Source organism: Gouania willdenowi, chromosome 21 (genome assembly GCF_900634775.1).
Source record: "Gouania willdenowi chromosome 21, fGouWil2.1, whole genome shotgun sequence".
In the NCBI taxonomy this organism is placed as follows: domain Eukaryota; kingdom Metazoa; phylum Chordata; class Actinopteri; order Blenniiformes; family Gobiesocidae; genus Gouania; species Gouania willdenowi.
In genome coordinates this window covers 34,293,289-34,318,193 of record NC_041064.1, presented here as the reverse complement: position 1 = coordinate 34,318,193, position 24,905 = coordinate 34,293,289, and the positions used below count along the sequence as shown (strand labels likewise).

Below are 24,905 nucleotides of genomic sequence, written 5' to 3'. Positions count from 1 at the left end.
GTTACTTAGGCAAAAAATGTACTCCAGTGAAAGTGGGAAATAGAGGTTAAAAAAGTACTTGGATAAGAGTAAAAAGTATTTGTAATAAAGTCCACTTTAGTAGAAAACTGCTGATTTGGAAATACTGGTTCAATAAACCTAAACTGACAGTAAATAAATAGAAAAGCATATTCTGAATAGAATTCCAGTTTTTCAGTCTATCAGCCTTTCTGCGGCCCTTCTGATGAGAGTCTATTCTTTGGTTTCAGATTTTTTATTGTCATAGTACAAAATATTCTGTGGGTCTTTCAAAATCAGTCAAAATGCTCTAAAATGGCTGGCAGTGAGGGGGTAGAGCCGTTCTGAAAATTACCACTGAGGTGGTAGCTGCTACATGTTTAGCAATTAAGATGCTAGCTGTTACATGTTTTGCATTGAAGTACTAGCTGCTACATGTTTAGCGTTGAGGCACTAGCTGCTACATGTTTAGCACTGAGGTGTTAGCTGCTACATGTTTAGCATTGAGTTGCTATTTGCTACATGTTTAGCATTGAAGTGCTAGCTGCTACATATTTAGCACTGAGGTGCGAGTTGCTACATTTTTAGCATTGAGGTGCTAGCTGCTACATATTTAGCATTGAGGTGCTAGTTGCTACATGTTTAGCATTGAGGTGCTAGCTGCTACATATTTAGCATTGAGGTGCTAGCTGAGGCTAGAAGAGCTCTGGTGATCCATAAACTCTTTCTTACACAATTTGCACACAAATTTGTTTTCCATCCGGTGTTTTTATTTAAACTAAAATTAACGCCCATTTAGCACAGCAATGACTTCTCCTCCGCAGTGTTGCCAACTCCTCAGTAAGGAAAGTAGCTATTGGCTGTCCCAAAAGGCGATAGAAGTAGCTAAATGACGTCATTGCCTAATTGACATGATTGGCCATTTGCATGTAATTGTAATGAACGCTGCAGGAGAAGAATAAAAGAGAGACAAAAAAATTGGTAAAAAGCACCCAAAATACTGTATGTATTTAGAACTACAAATGAAGTTTCTTCTGTTGATTCTTGTTTTTTTATTTTATTTTGTATTTTGTCATTCAAAGAGGCCATTACATCTCAAAATAACTTCACTAATCAATCAATCTTTATTTGTATAGCGCCAATTTACACTACTTACGGTGATGGTGATACACGGTGATGGCCCACATTGGATTTGAACCTGCAACCCTTACAATCCCACTCCTGTAACCACTAGGCCACCGCTGCCCACCTGCCCAAGTCCAAATGAGGCTCAGTATGGGGGCGTGGCCTCCACTGGCCTGTGTGTACTCCCTAAAATGCCTGGGCATGTTCCTGATGAGAACGACAGATGTTCTTCTGAGGGATCTCCTCAGAGATGTGGATCAAAGCATCTGTCCACTCCTGAATAGTTTGTGGTGGAACGAGACGTGATGTTCCAAATGTGCTGGATTGGATTCAGGTCTCCATGCAGGTAGCAGAACGCTCTCCGTTCAGTGTGAACCTGCTCTCACCCATGAAGAACACTGAGGCCCAAGTTGTGGACATCTGGCCCTCGTCCACTCCTGTTCTTGCACAGAGTCGATAGTGGTACAGCTGCAACCTTCTCTCCACATCATGCATTGATCTGCCATCGTAGATGAGCTGCACTACCTCAGCAGCTTTGTGTAATGAAAACAAATCATTAAATTGTCTGAAATAATCAACTATCATTGTGCTGATGGATTCCCAGTGATGCGACACGTTTGTCTTAAAAAAAAAACTTTTTATTTCTGTCAAGTGCAAATACAAGACACTTTTATTCTGAAAGCATTGTCATGCCCTGTCCAAATAATTTCCAGTCTTCATTTAAAAGTGAATCTACAGCCCAAGAACATTTAAAGGGTACCTGTAGTGGAAATGTATATAACAAAAAATGTGTTTTATGTATGATCTTGGGGAAAAACTATGGAGAACCGCCATTTTGATCAGGATATGACGCACGTTCGTTGATCAGCCTGGCCTGTCGCTTTAAAGAAATGGTGCATTGTGGGAGGTGTAGTTTTTCTGTTTGTTCTCTGCACTAAGCAGCCGTGTGTATTAGCCTTTCCTTTAGTGATAAAATGCAGGGTCCAGGTTACAGGAGGACTAAATATCAAATTTCTCAACAACTTCCTGCTTCCTGTGTGCCTCCCTGTGCCGACTCAGCTTCAGAATTAGCGAACAGAGCTGTTGTTAGCAGCAGAAACGAGCCATGGCTGGGTAGTTAGGTGTTGGAAGTGCACAGATATGACTAGCAACTGTGATGAAAGCTGAGTGAAAAGATATCAGTTCATTGATTAGATGATGTGCCACTACCTATGAGGATTAGCACGTGACAGCGCCCTAACTAACAGGTAAGTTCTCCTGACAGTGTTCATCATTTAGCCACAAGGAAATAAGAAGGAACAATGTGGTGGGGGTGCGGTTAGTGCCATAACAGCTGCCCATAGTATCCCCTGTGCGCAGAAATGTAGTAGTGCTCTAAACAAGTACGTTTACAAGCTGCATTGAAGGACTTTCTGTGAAGGAATTCTGTCTGGACCTCGTCTGGTTTCAGACATAACTTTAGCTTTGTACCCATTAGCTTATCCGATTAGCTTATCCCATTAGCTTAGCCCATTAGCTTAGTCCGCAGATCCCTCTCATAGCATCTCGGCTTGAAGCGGTCCTTGCATACCACCAAATTTTGTCCAAACGGAAACGTTTTAAGTGTGTATCTCGTACCGATATTATGGAGCCAACGTCTGGATAACTCTGACTTAGTGTCGTTATTTAACTTATAGACACAAAAGAAATGTTTCTGCGGGGTTTTTCCATTGTTGTTATAGCATTCATTAGCTTTACACTCAGCCATTGTTCAGTAACTGTAGACTAACACAGCACTGTTGCCTAGCGACAGCTAACAGGAATCAACAAATGTGCGTCATATCCTGACCAAAGTGGCGGCTCTCTATAGTTTATTCCTATAGTTTTTTTTTTAATAAAAGGTGAACATTTGTTTATTGGTAATACATTAAACACATTTTTGTTATATACATTTTCACTACATGTACGCTTTCTACCACATACCAACACCACTTTAACACCCTTTCGAAATAAAATAGCACCAATCGCTAAAAGAGGACTCCAATGTAGGCAGCTAAAAGTACCTTAAAATCTAAGTTTGACGACACAACATAAACACACAGTTCATCTATAAGTCCAAATAAATATCATGGATCAAAATAATCAACATCGCCAAAGCAGGTGGTGCAGGTTTGAGTGTGTGTGATAATGTTTCAAGTAACAGGATGTGGTCTGAGTTTCCCACTAAGGAGGAGAGTCCAGAGGATGAGCAAAAAAATGTCCGAGGACGTCACACCGAGCTCAGGAAGGCACAGAAGAAGAAAAAGAAGAAGAACAACAATAACAATAGGGTCAGGAGAAGAGCTGTGAGCTGGAAAACTGTGGTGCAACATCTGGATCAATGATGAAGTCTTTGTAGAGCGTCACTTCAACAGAGAGGAACACAGCTGTGAACGACACACACACACACACACGCGCACACACACACACACACACACACACACACACACACACACACACACACACACACACACACACACACACACACACACACACACACACACACGCACACACACACACACACACATCAGATAATAGTCACACAAATGACTACAACAGCCCTTACCCACAATCCCTCACTCAGTTCTAAGCAGGGTACAACACACAGGGGTTTTCTAAATCTGAAGAGATGTTTTATTTGATATTATTATTATTATAAACGCTGGTGAAAACAGCCTATTGATATTTTCATCAACTAATAAAAACTAAACCATAATTTCATCACATGGAACAAAATCCAGTCAGAACTCATGTGATCATGTGATCTTACACAGTTATCACATCAAATCTGTCTCTGTGTGTGTTTACAAACAATAATACCATCAGCTTGATCAATACTAATTGATTCTTTTTTAAAAATTAATAAACTATATGCTGTATATTTCCATCCATCCATTTTCCGACCCACTTGCTCCTTTTTTCAGGGCGGCGGGGCTCCGCTGGGGCATTGGGCGGGGGTGCACCCTGGACAGGGCAACACACACAACCACTCACACACACACACACTCGATCCAGTCAATCGTGCATGTTTTTGGATTGTGGGACGAAGCCAGAGAAAACTCACGCAGCAGAGGGAGAACATGCAAACTCCACACAGAAAAGACCCAGAGCTTGAACCCAGGACCTTCTTGCTGTGAGGCGGACGTGCTAACCACTAATCCACCGTGTTCCCCGCTATGTATTTTAGTCGACTATAATCTTAATGCCATCCAGTTGACTAAAACTAGACTATAACTGAAATAGTACTGATGACTATATTTGCTGTCAAAATGAACACAGCTTTGAACTGAACACCACCTGAGGGCGGAGCTCCAACTAATAAATATTATAAAATTTAATTCTAGCAATCAGCCATGTTTGAGATATATCCACGTGCTGACGCTGAACTCGGTTGCACTCAGAGATTGGAATTTTGAACTGGGAAATACAGAGTTCCGAGTTGCGTTGAACGCTGCAATACGTGTTTTTCTGTCATGGTTGACTACAATCCGTTCCACGTCAGAAATCACAGGTCATGAGTCAGGAGTCGTCGTCTTTCCTCACACACATGAGGAATTATGAATTATTGAGCAAGTTTAATATTTACAATTCTCGTTTCAGAGCAAATTATCAGGAAAAATGAACACTGAACAAACCTCAGAGCACAGGATCATCTAAGAAAACATGAGATCATCTGATATTAGCCTTCCTTGTTTGGGAAGGATCTTATTTTTGTTTTTAAAGCCTATCTTAATGAGGTGTCCCCCAAGGCTTTATTTATCTTGTATGGGATAAATTAAGTTTTCTGATTCTGATTCAGTCTAATGCCCAATCGTTTTGAATTAATGAACTAATTGTTTTGAACTTAATCATGTTCCCAGTGAAAAAAGATGAAGTTTAGAGTCACCTCGCTCATTGAAAAGCTTCATGTGTGCACAGAGGAACTCTCTCGGCGTGTGTCCAGGACCCTACAGGTAAAAAAAAAAGAAGATATGAAGTAAAGCCACAAATAGCATTCACATCAATGACGTGTGTGATTCTCTTTTTATATTTGTCATTAATCTGATGTAGGTGTGGTTTGTCTTGTTATTGTCCTGCTCTGGGATCGATTGTTAGACTACGTGTGTGTGCGCTGAAAGAACAGTGTGATCTGATGCACAAAACTAGCAAAAACCTGCCCGCTATCCCAAAATAGTCCAAGTGTGACCCTTTGTTTCTCTCCTGGTTTTGTAAATCAGGAAAATGTTGAAACTTTGATCAAAAAGTGCGTTTGTACCACTTGGTTTCATGGTTTGACGTGTGAACATATTATTTTGTGACTAGTTTCTTACAACAGCAAATGTTGTCTGAAGTTTCTATGCATTATTATAGGTTTATTTCAGTTTATCTGACCTGTTTGGTCACCTGGAATTTTAGTTTTTTGGGATTTTGTTATTTTCTTCTTCTTTTCATTTTTTTTTCTCTTTCTCCCCTTTTTCTTTTCATCATTTTGTGTATATTTGTAGTAGTCTTGAGTGTTTTATGAGTACATTTCTGCATTTTTGTTGTCATAATGTGTCTCTATTGTCATTTTTGTGTACTTTTGTTCCAGTTATGTATATTTTTCTCTTATTATGTGTATATTTGTAGTTGTCTTGTGTGTTATACAAGTAACTGTCTGCGTTTTTGTTCTCATAACGTGTTTTTGGAGACATTTGTGAATTTTTGTCTTTGTTTTTTATATTTTGCTGTTATTTTGTTAATTTTCTGATGTCTCGGTGTGTGTTTTAGGTGTAACAATGTTTGTTTTTAGTATAAATGTGTTTTTGTTGTCATTTTGTGTATTCTTGCTATTGTTTTGTTTATTTTTCTCTCATCGTGTGTTTTTGGACAAATTTTTTACAAAACACACTGAGGGTTGCCAGTTGCATGTCAGACTTAACCAATAACATCGACTGGGATCTTAAACCATGTTCCAACTTCACAAAAAGTCATTTGAAGCCAAACCTGAGTTTTTAAGATTAAGATTAAATCGGGGCTTTCGCCTTTAATTGGCCATGTAATGTTATTACATTAATGGAATTTGTCCTCTGCATTTAACCCATCCATGAGGAGCAGTGGGCAGCCATTTTGCGGCGCCTGGGGAACATTTCGGGGTTAAGGGACTTGCTCAACATCCCAAAGTGACGGCCCAGGTGAGGGTTGAACCGGCAACCCTCCGATTACAAGCCCAGCGTCTTTAACCACTAGGCCACCACTCCCCTTTACTGTGTTAATCTCATCATCCATGGCTTGTTTATTATTATTATTTATTTATATTGTGATGTGACATTATTCAAATATATCTATAATAAAATTAAACAGGAGGTTTGACAAAGTTGGACCGTTAACTGTCTGCAGGTCTGAGCGTCACATTAAGCTGGTGAAGATTACCGGTAAACTTTAGTCCTTCTTCTTCTCCTCTATCTCACACTGACTTCCTGTTTCCTGATAACCACATATTTTTTTAGTCCCATTCATCCCACGGGGGAAAACCCAACACGGTACTCACGCTTGATGGTGGCGTACAAAGTCTGCAAACTGGCGGTCTTTAGCGTAGAGTTCAATGATGCGTATCCTGTCTTGAATTTCCTGCAGATAAAGACAAAACTAATCAGTTTAAAGCTCTATCGACAACATTCACAAACATTACAAAGCACAGCTGCATAAAAGTAACCGGCTTCACAATCCTCCCTTTGACTCAGAAACAATCCAGGAAAACCAAGAAATCTCTCCAGTACTTCCAGTTAGATCCTAATGAGTGCTTTACAAATGGCACTTTTACATTTAAATACATTTAAGATACTTTTTTTTTTAAAAGTCAGTATTCACGCAGTCTAACTGTGGTTTTTAAATGTATGTTGCTCAAAATCCAAAACATTATTTTCATAAGAAATGATGCAAAATAATAATTTTGTCTCCTTGTAACGTTATAATGCAATTTTGATGAGCTTTATTTTGAAGGAACCACATCAAAGATCAAAGAGCAGAGGTGTCTAAATGGATCTTTTCAATCTTTGGTTGGGTTAAGGTAATTTGAAAAGTCGGAAGAAATAATTCAAACTGGCAAATAATGGGCATGAGAAATCATGAAAGTGCTTAAATTGGCAAAAAAAATAAGTATGAAATATGGTGAAAAGAGGTTAAAAGTGACAATAGTGGGTCAACACATGTGACATTAGGTGGAAAAGTGTTGGAATGGGTTTGTAAGTGCTGAAAATGTCTTGAAAGTGGAAAGAATGTGCAGAACAGCCATTGAAATTTGATGGGAAAAAATAAATAAATTTGATTTGAGTAATGTAGCAAAAAAGCATCAAAAGAAGCAAAAAATGTGGCAAGAAAAAGTGATGAAAATAGGTTAAAATATGGCAAGTTTGGTGTAGTTGCACAAAAAGGGTAAAAATAAGCAAAAATGGGCTCAAATTATTCTAAAAATTATTCTTAGTTTCTTAAAGCCATTTGGCGACCCCCTCCCAGTGTCTCGCGACCCCAAAATGGGGTCGTGATCCAAAGGTTAAGAAGCCCTGATTTAGAGGACTCATAGGGTCCAGGTTAATAGAGAAAAAGCATCTCTGAGTCCTGATTCAGGATAAAGATTGTCTAATAACCGATAACCGACCACTTCTATTACACTTTGCTAAATGGCAGCTCCTCACATCTAGTGAGGTGATGAAAAATAATACGTTACATTACAGTTTTTCTCAGTCGCTTCGGTACATTTCTCGAATCATCCTCAACATTTGTAAAACATCATTCTCTTGCTCAAAATCCTTAGTTTATCTCTCAAAAGTAAATACAGTATCTGTGTCAATAAACATGTCAGTGCCATCACAATGACAAGTCCGTGTGTATGAATAAGACAGTCAAATTGCTGAGTCATGTTGTCAATATAACTGTGTACTCTGGAGGGATGTTCTGATGTAAACTTTGGCTGAAGTTTTGATGATAATTATTGTAAATTGGAGGTTACACCGTAGGGTATGTGGGAGTTTGATTGCAAGAGACTGGACAATATTCACATTCACGCTTTCATTGTTTGTACTGTAATTTGTTGACAGATTACGTCATTGTGATACAGAAAGGAAAAAACAGCAGTGCATAATACAAAGAAACAAAAGTAGAGATGTAAACATAGGACAATCTCTCTCTGTTTTGCCTCCCAACTCCTCCGCCACACAGACTCTCTCCTCTTCCTCTTCTCTCTGGCTGTTGACCCCGTCCTTTTCTTTCTCCTTCCATTGTCAGAAAGAAAGTGTAATATATATGTATATATATATATATATATATATATATATATATATATATATATATATACTTGCCAATTGATTGATTTGTTCGAGAAAGTCAAGATTCACCTCGTAGCAATTTACCAAGTCAGGACAGATTTAGAAGAAAAAGTAATGGAAATGTACAGAATCTGTGTATCATTCGTTCATTCATTTTTCATTATGTAACAAAAACATGAAAAACGAAGAAAAAAAAAAAACACTCATTTTTTGATATTTGTTTCCAAAACCAAAATGAGAAAACGGAAAACGCCTTGTTTTTCTAATTCAAGCTCTTTTGCTTCGATACAGAAAACGAAAAATGGAATGTTTTCTCCATTACTGATTTACCAAAGTACGTGACCCGGAAGTGTACTCTCATCCGACGCTAACGGCTATGCTAACGGCAGTTCGGCATGATAAGATCGCTGCTTCCAGCTGTGCATCCAAAACGTGTCCTTTTTGCTTTAGCTGGTGTTGGACACAGAGCCTCCTCACGGACATTTAGGAGGATTTAGAGACTCCTAAGTGTTGCAGAGCTAAAGATATCACAGAATGTGTAACGCTTCACTTACATAATGAAAAACGAATGAACGAATGATACACGGATTGTATAGAAATATTCTTGACTTATTATGACGTGTTTAACCAATTTACATGCAAAGACTGATGCCATGAACTAATGCCTAAATGTTGTGGGGGTGAGACTATTCAACAGAGACCCATTACAATATATTTTGATCAACATGACATAACCAATTGATAATGTAGGAAACAGCAGAGAATTGTACATAATCATTTGCATGGATGTACCAAAGCATTTGCAACTTGTTCAAAGAAATGAGAAACTACTTTTTCTATGTGCACAAGTGACACAATGATGTAAAGATTGAACAGATAGTTTTGACAATTTAAATTCTGATCTGAAAAATGTACCAAAGCGACTGTAATACCTGATACAGCCAAGCACACACGGCCCCCTGCTGGCAGATTGAACCACTAAATGGATTCATTTCAGTTCACTAATGATAAAATGAGCTTTTACATTCTTCTTATTTTTAACAAATTCCTCAACTAAAGTCCAGAACAGAATATTTTAAAGTCTCACCTCTTTAGTCAGTTCATTGTTTTCATAGATGTGTCGTATCTCTTCACTGCTGAAGTCTGTGGAGGCCTCTGCGCTGGCGCTGCTGCAGACTGGGACCTCTGGGTAGCGGCGGTAGTAATGGCTGTAGCCTGTGGTGGCCTCGCTCTCATACATGGGGTTGTATTTAGTGGCTCTCTCCAGAGAAGGAAGATTTTCTGCATGTCTGCACACAGATTATACATTCACTAATTCAGTCTGGACTAACCTTTGCTAACATTGGATTCATTTGTCCGGCAGAGCTGATTGAAGACGTGATGAACCATGTTGTTGTTTTTTACTTAAGAACAATTGATTCCTAAAACAGTTTAAAAACTCCTGCAGACACAATCATTTGATTTTCTAACTGGATGTGGGAAGAACAGGTGGTTGGATGAAGAGATGGATGGATGGATGGACATATGGATAGATAAACAGAGAGATGGATGAATAGATGGATGGAGGAACAGATGCATTGATAGATGGATCGGTGAATGAACATATTAATAGATGGATGAACAGATGGATGGATGAGCATATGGATGGATAACAAATAGATGGATTTACAGATGGATGGATAACAAATAGATGGATTTACAGATGGATGGATGAACAATGAATTAACAGATTGATTAATGGATAAACAGATGAATGACTGAACAGATGGATGGACATATGGATGGATGGATGAACAGGTGGATGGATGGATAGATGAATGAACATATGGAAGGATAAACAAAGTGATGGATAGATGGATGGACAGATGAATGGAGGAACGATAAATGAACAGATGGATGGATGGATGGATGGATGGATGGATGGATGAACAGATTAAAGGATGAACCAAAGGATAAATTGATCAACAGATGGATGAACATATGAGTGAATGAACAGATGGTTGGATGGATGGATGGATAAGCAAATAGATGGATGAACAATGAATGAACAGATGGATGGACAGATGGATAAATGGATAAACAGATGGATGAACATATGGGTGAATGAACAGATGGTTGGATGGATGGATGGACAAGCAAATAGATGGATGAACAATGAATGAACAGATGGATGGACAGATGGATAAATGGATAAACAGATGGATGAACATATGGGTGAATGAACAGATGGAAGGGTAAACAGATTGATGGATGAACAGATGGATGGAAAAACAATTGGATGGATGGATGAATGAACGATGAATGAACAGATGGATTGATGGATGAATGAACAGCTGGATGGATGGATGAACAGATGGACATATGGATAAACAGCCAGTTGGATGTACATATGGATGGATGTACATATGGTTGGATGCCCCCCTCACCTTATGGGGTCCTCAGACTCGTCCTTGTCATACTGGTCCCGTAGCGTTCTGGCCAGGAAGAAGATGACCCCAGAGGCCACGAGGAGGAACCCAGCGACGGATGCTATCGCTATGCCAACCACGAGCGGCTCTGAGACGTATTCCTCACAGTGTTCACCTCGGTACCACCAGTTCTCCCCAACACGACACCTGAGCACCAGCACACAGAACAAAAGGCTTTCAACACTTCCTGTACCAAATAATAAGGGTAACAGTGTTTAAAAAAAACACAAAAAAAAAAAAAAAAGGTGGGAAAAGAAACAGAAATAAATACAATCACAAGTTAAGAACAATATTAGAAAATAAAATAGCTAATAAAACATGAATAGAAATGCAATCAAATGTATAAAATCAATCAATATGAATGTAAATGAGAATGTAAATTGCTCTATACAAAGAGTAAAAATAATGTAAAATGCAGAAAATAGTGGAAACAAGATACATTCAACAAAACCACAACAATGAAGATGATATAAATGACAATAAATTAATGAAATATCTAATATAACTTTAGATTAGTTTTTCCATGACATATTTAAATATACAAGCCAGAAGTGCACATTTTCTCTTTTTTAAAAATAATTTCCACACATTTATACTTTTAATCCCAGAGTGAATCCGTGTTGTGTTAATCCAGACGTACAAACACTTTCCTCTTATTGCTGTTTGCTTGTTTTTATAGAGTGGATATAGGACCATAAAGACAGCATATGTTGTTTGTGAATAAAAAAGCATCTGTTCATCTTTAAGTCATAAAAGATGCACAAAAATCCAAGTTGCAAAAAGCGGTTTGATTTAAAGCAACAATAAAGCTCCTATAAAGTGGATTTATGTCGGAACAAACCAGGACACAAGTGGTTTGATGTTTGCTGATTGGCTGTGAGGAACCACATGGGTTTCTGTTCACATAGAAAGGAACATGTTGGCTTTATACGTTCAGCAGAGACATGTAAACACAACAGACATGGACAATTTTGTGTGGCTCCCGAAAGTAAAAATCACTCAAAAACACATAAAATACCCCCCAAAAAACCTGCAAAAATGCACCAAAAAACAGCAGAAATACACCAAAAAACCCTGCAAAAATGCACAAATAAAAACAGACAAAAACAGCAAAGGTACACAATAAAAAAGCAGAAATATACAAATACAGCAAATCACAAAAATTGCAGAAATCCTCTAAAAAATGGCAGAAATACACAAACAAAAACCCTGCCAAAATACGCTACAAAATGGCAGAAATACCCCCCAAAAAATCCTGGAAAAATACACAAAAAATGGCAAAAATACAAAAAAAACAGCAAAAATACAGATAAGGGGCGACCGTGGCTCAGTGGTAAAGTGGGACGTTCATCCAAAGGATTTAGGGTTTGAATCCTGCTCTAACCAAGTTATTGTCATTGTGTCCTTGGGCAAGGCACTTTACCCGCATTGCCTCGTATGATTGGGTATGAATTGTGTATGAATGTTGGTGGTGGTCAGCGGAGCGAAATGGCAACCACGCTTCTGTCAGTCTGCCCCAAGGCAGCTGCAGCTACATTGTTGCTTACAATCATGGCATGACTGACTGGTGTGAATGAATAATGATTTCTGTACACTCCTCAAAAGCCATTATTTTCATAGATTTAACAAAAACAGCAAAAACACACAAAACCCCAAAGAGTGACAAAAAAACTACAAAACTAACTCCTAAAAAATACTATTTTAAAGAACAAGTTCTGAGAAACGACGGCCGGGCCCGCGGAACGTCTCAGCGCCGAATAGCACGTACCACGTTCCAGAGGATTCAGTGAAATTCAACCAAGTAAAACAAATTAAATTTTGCAACACAAAATCATATTCTACATTGAATTACATTTGAAACAATATATCACACCACTATCTTCCGATAAATTTAGAAATGACCGAAAAAGGTCTCCCAGAGGCTCTTGACATCCACTCATAGAATATCCATGTCAAATTACAGCCCGGTTCAATGAGCATTAACGGAGGAGTAGTCATTTGAAAAATGGGGCCCACATGTGTATGTGTCAATGATTCGGTACCACCAACTGATGCAGTATTTGACTCACAAATAAATGAGAAAACCACTTTAATGGAAATTGCCAAAAAAGGGCCCCTAATCAAATAATCCTAATCTACTCTATATTACCTTTGAAACAATATGTCACACAATTATGTTCCCATAAAGTTGGAAATTACCAAAAATGGGGGTTGGGCCAATGATTCGGTACCACCAAGCGTCGTTATATTTGACTCGCAAATAAATGAGAAATCTACTTTCTTTTTGTTTTTCTTTTGAGGCTCCTTGGGGCCCACCCTGGGCCCCAAATCAAAAATCGGGCTCTGAGTGTCGATGCGTACACATCCATAGATTATACCCACCCAGTTCAGCCCAATCTGTTCATGAATAACAGAAGAGTAGTGATTTTAAATAGTGCACACACCAAGAAGAAGAAGAAGAACAAAGTGAGTGGTGTTGTGCGTTTGGTAGCACGGCCTAAAAACCAGTGTGAAAGTAGACAAACTGCTCCTTTCGTAATGGTTTGGGACTGTTTTAAAGAATCACAAGAGTGGGAAAATACAACACATTCAAACAACACTTTTTTTCTGTGGGAAGGTTTATCAAAGAGAAACTACACTTTTCTAAAGGGTTTGAGGTTGTTTTCTAGGTTGGGAAGCATAAAACAGACAAACTGATTCCTTTCAAATATTTAAAACCGTTTTAAAGAAATCAAAACCGGACTTTTTCTGGGTTTTGAGGCTTTGTAAGGACGTTCTAATTGCACTAGAATCAACCTGGTTCTGTGCCGTCACTGTTACAATGACTTTGTTGTTGTTCTTTGAGAAGCAGAACAAGTTGTCATGGGGGTGTGTGTAGACTGTAGAAAAGCTTTGAGAAGACGATTAACCTCCTGTGGAGACCAACAGCTCTGCAGGAAATCTGGTTAGTGTTCCGTGATCCACACACACACACACAGTCTCCACCCACCTACAGATGGCTCCCTGTCCAGAGATGATGTCACACTTGCCGTCGTTGAGGCAGAAGTCGTCCTGTAGGTCACAGATGCTCTGACAGGGCAGTCCGTCCACGCTGAAGTATCCAGCGTTACACACACACTCAGCCTCACCCGTCCACTTGTTCACCTTACACTCAGCGTACTCGTTACACGCCTGAAACTTACACGGGTCGGCCTGGTCGCCTGCACAGGAGGAGAAACACACACAGGTTACAGCAGGGCAGAATTCAACATTAACGTGCCCTGGTTTGCACTTCCACATACATATAAATGATATATAAATGATAACGTATGTGGGTATATCAGTCCCTGCACGATCTTTACTCAAATTTCGCTGATTTTGGGAAATGATGTGCAATAATATAAGGAAAATTTGACAGATTTTGGAAAAATGTAGAGTTCTTTCAACAATTTGAGATAAAAAAATGTTTGCCATCATGTGATATAAGAACTGGAAAACTGAGCTCTGCAAATATTGTGGATTTTAATAGAATTTTTGTATTTTGAGGGACTGAGATTTATTTATTGGTTTATTTAACAGAGACAGTGTACATTCATGTCAATACAGAACATGAATCAGATTTAGCCAGAAAGCTATTTTTCTTCTGGACAGAATGTTAAGTTTTCACCCTAAAGTAGTAGAAGTTGAGTATGTGCCCACAATGCACACCTAAAAAATGTCCTCATATACTTTACATCCAGGTATTTATCGCATACTCAATCTTTTCATACTATCTAAGGTAAAAGCAGTACATACAAATATTGACGTTAAACAGTATGAGTTGTATGTTAGTATGACATTTATAAGACAGCACAGGTATTAAATGGATACAATAAATTTCATATTTTAGCTTTAATCAGTGTCTGTATTTCAACATCTGTGTTAAAATAGTTTGTTTTCTATTGCCAAAAGTTAATATCCTATTTACTTATGACTTACATTTAATTAGGAGGGCTTACTAGTTGCAGCGGGAATTACATTTTGACATGTCGAAATGTTAATTTTAGATATCTGGAAAAATATTTTGACAAGATACAGATATAATTTCACATGTAGTATTTACATTTTAACTAATAAAACTTATTTACAGACATCATTAATTCAATGTAACTACTGAAAATTATCTTATGGATATGTGGCTTTGGAATTGTAAGATGTTGAAATTGAATTATAGATATTTGTAATTACATTTGAATGGAAATCAATGGGACATTTCGACTAGTTGTAATGAAGTTTCAGATATCTGATTCTACAATGGTGAGAATTGAATTGTTAATATCTACAATTAATAGTGTAACTAGTGAGAATATAATTGTAGATATCAATAATTAGAATTGTAACTAGTCAAAATGACATTGTGGATATGTCGACAATATGTCAAAATTGAATTATAGATATGTACAATTACAGGTATCGCTACTGATTAAATGTTAAATTGTTTTGCCATGAGCTTCTGTGAGTGCAATGTGAAAGAACATTTGAGAACCTACCTGACTCCACATCCAGTGAGTATTTGTCAATGGCCAGATTCATGGTCTGGTAGGCCGTGTTGCAGAAGTCCTCCAGGATCAGGTAGACGGTGGACGTGACTCCATCAGCCACTGGCCTCCCAAACTTCATCCTGCTGTTCACCACGATGCTCCCGTTACGGAAGTTCAGGATCTCCAGGTTCTCAAAGTGGCTCAGGTTGGATTGAAGGTACGGCACGAGCTGGGAAGACATTTTTATATCCTAGGTTTAGGACGAGATGTTGTAAACCAAGAAGAACCAACAAAGAAAAGCAAGCACTGACCAGCTCCAGGAAGCGCTGCTCCAAGGCCTTGTACTCTGGTGAGCTTTTGTTAAAAAGGTCCTCAGAGAAGATCATGTTGGTGACCCTCAGGCTGAAGAACACCATCAGAGCTCTACCAGGATTCACCGGCATGGCCATGCTGGCCTGGTCCGTGCCTTGGCCCACGCTGAATGGGAACCCAGTGCTACCCTCCTCGGTGTGGTTGATCGGACCCAAACCGAGCTGGAAGACGTCGAAGCTGTGATCTCCTGTAGGGACGTCCTCTGAGGACATCTTTGGCATCTGAATCTGAAAAAAAAAACCAAGAACAATGAGAAGATTTTACAATTAATTACAATGACACTTCGTTTAGTAGCACCACGTGAAGTTAACAGCCAGAATACAAAAAAAAATCACTTAATTAAATACACAATAAAAAAATTTTAAAAGTTAAATATAAATGAATATAATTTATCAGATACAAAATTAGCCAACATATTTGCATTTCAGCACAACAGCACGACTTTGAGTGTGATATTGCTTTTATACAACAGTTCTACAAGCACATTTTATTAGTTAGAGATTATGATTTGTTTGTTTATTTAATCATTTGGCTCTGCCAACAAAAATAGTTCCACAAGTGAAGAGCACATCGTTTACTGTGGTGTGTCGCCCATGATGTAACGGTAATTATTAACGGTATTTAGAGGAGCTGTACAGCGGAGTGATAAGATCCGTAAGAAGTCCCAGTGCTGTTGTTGCTTTATATCAGCGTTTTAGAATGTCTGTCGTTCAATCAAATCCCTTGATCGGAAATACTGTAAGTGTATAAAAATAAATAATCTATTACATCCAAACTTAAAGATAAACATCAGTCTAGTGTTTTCAGTCAGTGAAAACACAAGAAATGTGTTGGAAAGTCACTTTGGCAGAGTTTTTGAGGGCAAACAAAAAAATCACGGTTCACTGGTGATTCATTTTGAGCTTTTACAAACACCAGGCGGTTGAACAACAGCCTGCAACACCAAACACTCAGTATTGCAGCTGTATAACTGTAGCTTATGTATTATTACTGTATAATGTATATACAGTATTGTACGCAATAAACGCCCGTATGTGATTGGCTTTTATGAGAATCTGTTTTTACAAATATCAGCAGATCACAATCAGTTTCTGATCAATCAAAGTATCACAAGTAAAAACTAACGGAAGTTTTATTTGTAGATTTTCTAGGGCTGTCACTTTAATGCATTTATTGCGATGAATTATTACAGAAAAAAAAAAAAAAACACGAAAAATTACGCTGTTAATCACTTTTTTTTCACTCCAAACAGTGCGGAACCTTTCTCTTTTCAAGAGTTCCCGGTATACCCATAATGTTGATACACAGACTACAATTTAAGACAGGAGACTGCTGAGCTTCTCAGCTTTGTTGCCATTAGGTTTAGTTTAAATATAAAGACTGGATGGAAAACAAAACCCCAATTGTGTGCAAATTATGCAAGAAAGAGTTTGTCAATCACCAGAGCTTTTGCAGCCACCGCTACTATCGCTATGCTAAGCATGTAGCAGCTAGCACCTCAATGCTAAACATGTAGCAGCTAGCACCTCAATGCTAAACATGTAGCAGCTAGCACCTCAATGCTAAACATGTAGCAGCTAGCACCTCAATGCTAAACATGTAGCAGCTAGCACCTCAATGCTAAACATGTAGCAGCTAGCACCTCAATACTAAACATGTAGCAGCTACCACCTCAATGCCAAACATGTAGCAACTAGCAGCTCAATGCCAAGCATGTAACAGCTCAATGCTAAACATGTAGCAACTAGCAGCTCAATGCTAAGCATGTAACAGCTCAATGCTAAACATGTAGCAACTAGCAGCTCAATGCTAAGCATGTAACAGCTCAATGCTAAACATGTAGCAACTAGCAGCTCAATGCTAAGCATGTAACAGCTAAATGCTAAACATGTAGCAACTAGCAGCTCAATGCTAAGCATGTAACAGCTCAATGCTAAACATGTAGCAGCTAGCACCTCAATGCTAAACATGTAGCAGCTAGCAGCTCAATGCCAAGCATGTAACAGCTTAATGCTAAACATGTAGCAGCTAGCAGATCAATGCCAAGCATGCAACAGCTCAATGCTAAACATGTAGCAACAACCACAGACACTCGAACAGTGCTAGCTGCAAAATGCTCCGAGCACGCCGTGTCTCCATTCCTCACTGGAGAAGATGACGGGGTTCAGAGTCAAAATTAATAAGTCCATAATTGACACGTGAATAAAATCAGTGGACAAATATTTTTATCTGAAGGAGAGAAAAAGCAACAAGTTCGTTCTTCAATAATTGTATTGCTCAGAAAAGTGTTCTTACTGTTTATGATGTGCTAACTTTATAGCACTACATATGGACTTGATCTTTCATTTCATTTGTATTTTCTGTTGTTTAGAGATTGACTATCAATATTCCACATGATGGTCTCAACCAGCAATTCTCAACTGGTGGGTCCGGACCCAAAGTGGGTCGCGGACAGCTGGTCAAAAATAAATACTTAATGTCTTTCATGTTGGACTTGTCTTTTATTTTGAAAGAAGCATTTCTTTTGACATTAATGTTGCACAGGAAAATATATAGATGTATGTTTCAAAAAAGATTATGTGTGTTTTTGAAAAACTAAATATTGGTTGGTTGAATTCTAAAAAAAAAGTGGGTCGCGATTTAATGAACGTGGCAAAATGTGGGTCCCAGGATGAGACCAGTTGAGAACCCCTGGTCTAAACTATAGGTGGCATCAGTCCTTGGGACTAGTCTCAAATACAGCAGAATAAAAATGAGCACAAGTCTGTTAAAAACAATAAATTACTTTATAAAGCCACTTTTCTTTATATCAATCTTTTGATCTGCCACAATAATGTAATTAATTTAAAAAAAACACCTCAAGTTCAGGGCTTTTCTCAGCAATTTTAGCTGATATTAAAAAATAGAATAATTAATGAAAGAGCATAATTAAATAATCGCTAAATGTTTTTAATCTCTTGACAGCACTAAAATTTTCCTCCGACTCCGTACGGTGGTTTGAATGAAATCAAACGCTGACATGTTTCTTTTACCTCCACTAATGAAGGAACAACCTCAGGTTTGGCCTCCGGTACAACGTCTACATTGATGTGGGTGAAAGGTGACGGAGAAAGAGCCGGACTGGCAGACTCGGTGACCGGGGGCTTGTCCTGATTCACCAGCAGGATCTCGTCCTCGGTCAGATCTTCTGGTGAGATCTGTGGAGCTTCAGACTCAGGTAAGATCTCCTGGTTCACCTCTGAACCTTTCTTGTCTTCTACACTTTCCACATTCAGATCTTCCATCGGTGCATGGTCTGGGACTACCAAAGCTGTCCCAGCGTCTTGGGTTTGGTTGATGTCAGAGACCTCTGGCTCTGATGGGTTTATCTCCACCTTTACATCTGGGGGCAGAACTTGTGCAGGAAGAAGGTCATATTCTGTGATTTCAGGGGTGATGGTAGAAACCTCAAACTCCTCTGGATCTCCAACCTCGTCTTCCACATCCTCAGATTGTTGCTGATCTTCCTGAGGATCTGGACTCTTTTTCTCCTCCTCAGCTTCAGGACTGTTGGGGACCTGCTCTGATATGATCTCACTGTCCTCAGGGGAGACTTTGTTTTCTTCTTCAGTGGTTGTATACGGCTCCAGCAGGCCTTTTGTATCCACACCTCCCAAACCAGAGGACTCGATTTCCACCGGCGGTTCAGGCAATGTGATGGTTTCTGGCAGGTTTGGAGGAGTTTCTGCAGCAGGAACCTGCTCAGTGTCTCCTACCAACAGGCCCTCCTCCTCCATGCCTGGAAAAAAAACATTCAAAAAGTTGAACCATCGAAAGCAGATGATTTTACAGAAACAACAGCAGAAACCATGAAACCGAAGCTATGATGTGCATGTGGACTCACTGCCAGCTTCATGGGCACTGATCTCCAGTTCAAGAACAGGTGGAACAACCTCGCTCTCCTCCAAAACAACTATGTCATTCCCTGCTGTTGCCATGGTGACGGTCTCTGAGGGTTCATCTTCAGCGTTGTAGTCTAGGGTCAAAACCTCTGGAGGCTCAGCCACAAAAACAACCTGCATCACAACAAGATTTTGGATGAGTGTGAGTTTAATGCCTGTCTTGTAAGATCTCGACTGGTTTTAATTTAATTGATTTCATTTAGCATCCCGCTAAGCAGCGTGCCTACATGACGGCCATCTTGGTCGATGCAATGCATGTATATTGAATATAAATCATAACTTATTACAGATTTTCATGCAGTTAACTTTATTGTCAAAGTCAAAATATGCGCTATTAATACAAAATATTTTATTCAAATAAAAAAAAAAACAGGTTATGAAAGGTTATTCCCAGTTTCCCTGTTTCAACCGCACATTGTACATGCTCTAAAACAATAGAAAGCCCTGTCACTTTGACACGACTAGCTTAGCCTTGCTGTAGGCATGCAACTCAAAGGGACATGTCATATTGACTCTATTATAAGATATCTATGTTGTTTTAATGCATTTTTGCTACATTACTCCCATTTCTTCCACTTCTCATCAAATTTCAATCCCTATTCTGTAAATTTTTCCACTTTAAATAATTTTTTTCCGCTCATTAACCCTTTCCATCACTTTTCCACCTAATGTTACCCATTATTGTCACTTTTAACCTCTTTTCACCATATGTTTTGCAAATTTTTTAGCCAATTTAACCACATTTAAGATTTGTCATGTCCATTATTTGTCAGTTTAAACTAATTGTTCCTACTTTTTAAATTACACTAAATCAACCCCCCCACCCCCCCACCCCCATTTCTGCCACTTTTAAGCCAATATTGACACAAAGTTGAGAACCACTGGTTGACATGACTCTATATCCCACAATGCAATGCACCACATTTTCCCAACAATGTCAATAAGAAAAAGATCAAACAACTTTCAAGCAAAATTTCAACCTTTTTTGAAGCAACTGCTCTATGATGTATTGATCTCTAAAGGCTCAAACATACTTGGGCGGACCCCGCGCACAACGGACTCTGTCAGAGCTTACATATCCGGGTGCACCGCCGCATAAAAGTTTCCATTAAAATACTACATTTTCCACAATCCCTAGCGCTTCTTTGTAGTCCTTGTTCTCCTGGGACGTGTTTTAAAGGTGTCGCTACAGCCGTAGCTCGTCTGCCTGTCTTTCTTCTAAGCTCGTGTTCATCTCTCCTGCTCTGTCTCACCAGACGGTAAAATATAGGTCACTGTTACATTTAATGCAGGTCGATACAATGCCGAGCAGTGTTTTGTGTGACACCAACTATGCGGAGAAGTCAGCGTGGTAGTAAAATCTGAGCTTTGCATTTAATTGGCCTAACAGACGCCGCTTTGCCGGTGTCCGCCCAAGTATGTTTGAGCCTTAAAGCCAAACAATGTCTTTGTCTGTGAGACCATCGTAAACCTCCTGCTTTGTCTGCATCCTGTAGTTTCAGTTGATGTAGTGAAGGAAAAGTTCTGAGATGGGCGTTGGAGGCCATAAATGACATCAGGGAGGAATCTTCATTTTGGGGGTGGGTTTAATTACAGACATCAATGGAGTCTCATGTTTTCATTCTGTCTGATGATCCAAAGCTCAGTCCCAGTCTTCCTGTAGCCTCAGGTCATGTATCACAGAGTCTTCCCAAAATGGCAACATGTATTTATGTGTCTGTATGTGTGACATTTCCAAAATAGCACTGGAGCATTACAGCAGGGATGAGTAACTTTGATCACAGCGGGGCCACAAAAATGTGAATGTTTGAAGTAATGATGAGAAAACACATTCATTCTCAGATCAGATACAGTCACAGTTTAGTGGCAAAGGTTGTCCATCATTGCCTGGGAATTGTACTGGGATGGATGCACCACCTTCAGACTCAGACAGGATGTTGTTATTTGTGTTAGCGTCTGCACACACTCATACATGCACCGGCTCTCCTTGCCTCCAGTCGCCTTTGCCTCAGAATAGCAGTAGATTATCATAGCAAGAGCCAGTCTAATCCTAAAGCTTCACGTCATCCTCGCTTCTTAACTTGTCCCATCTACTCCGTTACAGGTTATCACAACATCACTCCGACTACGATTCATCATCCAACCGCCTGCAGAGAGATTGTTATCCTGTGGTTTGTGACTCACCGTGTCTGCGTCTGCAGCTCTGACAGATTCAGGACTCTCAGACACTGTGGAACCAAAAGAGAGACAAATATTAACACAAAGTGACACACAAAAGTGAACTGGGCCAAATAGCTCAACTATCTTTGGCCGCCAACGCTCCACCAAAGCCTTTAAACTGTCAGTTTCCATGCTGACAGCATGCATTTCTCACATGGTTAGCTTTAGGCGTAAATATTACTAATCAGCGCTGAGATGTGGAGCGAATGGTGGGTGTGTGTGTGTGTGTGTTAGCAGCGTGGAGAAACATCAGCAACAGTGAGCACCGTCTTCATATTTGAGATCTCAGTTTTTTCCATTTGCAAAGCAGTCTTCATCTTGTTTATTTTACATGAACATTTCAACTTTTATTATTTATCAGGTGTGCTTTTAGTAGAATTCTACATCTATTCCTGAATAAATCTGTTTTTTCCACAGCGTTATGTAAAGTATTTTAAATGGAAATGACTCGATCCTTATACAGGTAACAAACATGATGCAGAGATGTTATTTGTTTATTTTTTCATTGGATCTCCATTAGATTGCTAACCTTCATAAGGTCCATTAAAAAAATGTTTTTTTTTTTTAAATTCTAGTACATATAAGAACAGAAAAAAATAAAGACAATTGAAAATATACAGAAACATTACATAAAAAGGTACATCAAGAACGATTTTCATTACACCAACAAATACATTACAAAAATACATGATATATACATTAAGATTGGTAAAAATATGAGTTTAAATGTGCATGAAGTTGACATGTCTTTCAGGTCCCGAGGCAATTTGTTCCATAAGTGAAAAGCTTTAAAAAAAAAGATGTGCACTCGTATTTATGTACTTGACCAATTGGATTTGATCATTTACTTGTTTTGAAAGAATAATGACAACTTGAGCAGTTTTGTAACTATATTTTGTTTCTGAAGCTGCAGAAAAACTAATGTTGGAGGCAGCGACTGGAAACAGGAGCAGAAACTGTAAACAGGATGTGATGATGTAGGCCTGCGTGTCGTCACCGCAAATTAAAACAAACTTAGGTCACACTTTATTTGACGTTTTATACATGAGGCTGACATCACGCTGTCATTATCTGTCATTAGGATGAATAAGGTGTCATGAAGGCTGTAATTAGGTGTTGTTTGTTAAATTATGACACATTTGGAGCCATGTTGGTATTTTTTGGGTTAGGTGTAGGGATCTAGTGGGGTTAGGGTTAGGGGATGGGGTAATGAAGGGTTAGGGTAATAAAGTGTTAGGGTTAGTGTACCAAACATCACTTAATGACAGCCTTTGTGACACCTTATTCATGCTAATGACTGGTGTATTGTCATAATAATTACAGCGAAATGTCAGCGTGCTGTAAAAAACTTCAAGTAAAGTGTTACTAAACTTTCGAGCTGCATTTCCAACCTTTTACATATTTTCTTTAGCAAATTTTTTTCATTGTATTGATTTTTTTCAGCTGCTTATGTGCATTATTAACATAATCCTCACAAATCTGTGTCCTCGTTCTCATACTGAAAAATGTGGTATTGAACATGACTTTTACCGCTGATTTTGATTATTTGTACACGATGTATGGATGATGGATGGATGGATAAACAGATATTTTTTATTACTAGTTTAAGAAATGTAAAAATTAATGGATCGATAATTGATTAAATGCAAAAAAACTATAAATAAATAAATGTGTTTTAATTTCCTATAATTCCAAAGACTATTCTAGTCAATATGAGTTGATTAATGGTTGAATCATCTCACCGGTTTCCAACGTGCTGTTCATGTCCATGTTGTTGTGGACCTCTCTGTAGCTGCTCTCCACCAGGTTGGACTGTAAGGTCAGGTAGTCCAGCTGCTGGTTACTGACACCAGCTCCATTTACCGTCACAGTCACAGCGTAGTTCATCATCACTGCATCGTGCCTGAAACATGGTAAACGTTACATAGAAACACGATATTTCAAAGTTTTTTCACAAAAAATGTAAATATTGAAACTATTGAAAATCATGAAAATTATTTTCAAAATGATGATTAAAGTTTTGTCTAAAAATGTAAGTTTTCTTTTCAAAGTAAGAAATTTCAAAGTATTATATTTTAATTTAAAAAAGTTTTTTTTTTTTTTTTTTATCAAGAAAGTTAAATGAAATTTGGATTAACATGTTAATGAAAAAATGTTTCATATATTTTAGAACAGTTTTTGGTTTTAAAAGGAGTTTCCTTTAACAGACAGACAGAGAAATTATATTTGTAAAGATGTAATCTATACAAATAAAATCTATTTTATTCTCTTTTGAGAAAGGAAAAACAGAGAAAGTTTGAAGTTGAAAGAAAAGTGTGGAAAACAGATTAAACATTGAAAAAAGTGAAATCCCTTTAAAGCCTTTAATCCTCTCATTCATTACTGTAAAGATGAACTGCAATAAACAACTCAGCCTTTTCAGAACATGGACACGCACACACACGCACACACACACACACACTGGCTTGACTGTTATAAAACAGCCGAGTCAGCAGACTGATCAGTATCTCCATAAGAATTATGAAAAAAAAAGAACATCAATCAGCAGCAATTATACGATTTTTTTGCTCTGACCTACTTTAGTTTTTTTCTGAGAGAACAAGCTGGAACGCAATCAGACCAGTTTAAAGGAACAATCAGACCAATATAAAGGAACAATCAGACCAGTTTAAAGGAACAATCAGACCAGTTTAAAGGAACAATCAGACCAATATAAAGAAACAATCGGACCAGTTTAAAAGAACATACGGACCAGTTTAAAGGAACAATCAGACCAATTTAAAGAAACAATCAGACCAGTTTAAAGGAACAATCGGACCAATTTAAAGAAACAATCAGACCAGTTTAAAGGAACAATCAGACCAGTTTAAAGGAACAATCAGACCAATTTAAAGAAACAATCGGACCAGTTTAAAGAAACAATCAGACCAGTTTAAAGGAACAATCAGACCAATATAAAGAAACAATCGGACCAGTTTAAAA

The 24,905-nt window shown here is 38.4% G+C and overlaps 1 protein-coding gene across 1 annotated transcript in view; it reads right to left on the bottom strand.

The window, feature by feature from the left end:
- Nucleotides 1–3,316: 3,316 nt before the first annotated feature.
- impg2a (interphotoreceptor matrix proteoglycan 2a) overlaps nucleotides 3,317–24,905 on the bottom strand; it is a 34,805-nt gene continuing 13,216 nt past the window's right edge. Inside the window, 12 exon segments of the mRNA XM_028437089.1 lie at nucleotides 3,317–3,527; nucleotides 5,027–5,087; nucleotides 6,650–6,729; nucleotides 9,511–9,754; nucleotides 10,883–11,038; nucleotides 13,881–14,091; nucleotides 15,400–15,619; nucleotides 15,702–15,989; nucleotides 18,795–19,540; nucleotides 19,646–19,817; nucleotides 21,888–21,931; nucleotides 23,666–23,826. Coding sequence (XP_028292890.1) covers nucleotides 5,045–5,087; nucleotides 6,650–6,729; nucleotides 9,511–9,754; nucleotides 10,883–11,038; nucleotides 13,881–14,091; nucleotides 15,400–15,619; nucleotides 15,702–15,989; nucleotides 18,795–19,540; nucleotides 19,646–19,817; nucleotides 21,888–21,931; nucleotides 23,666–23,826 — 2,365 coding nt within the window. The 3' untranslated portion in view covers nucleotides 3,317–3,527; nucleotides 5,027–5,044.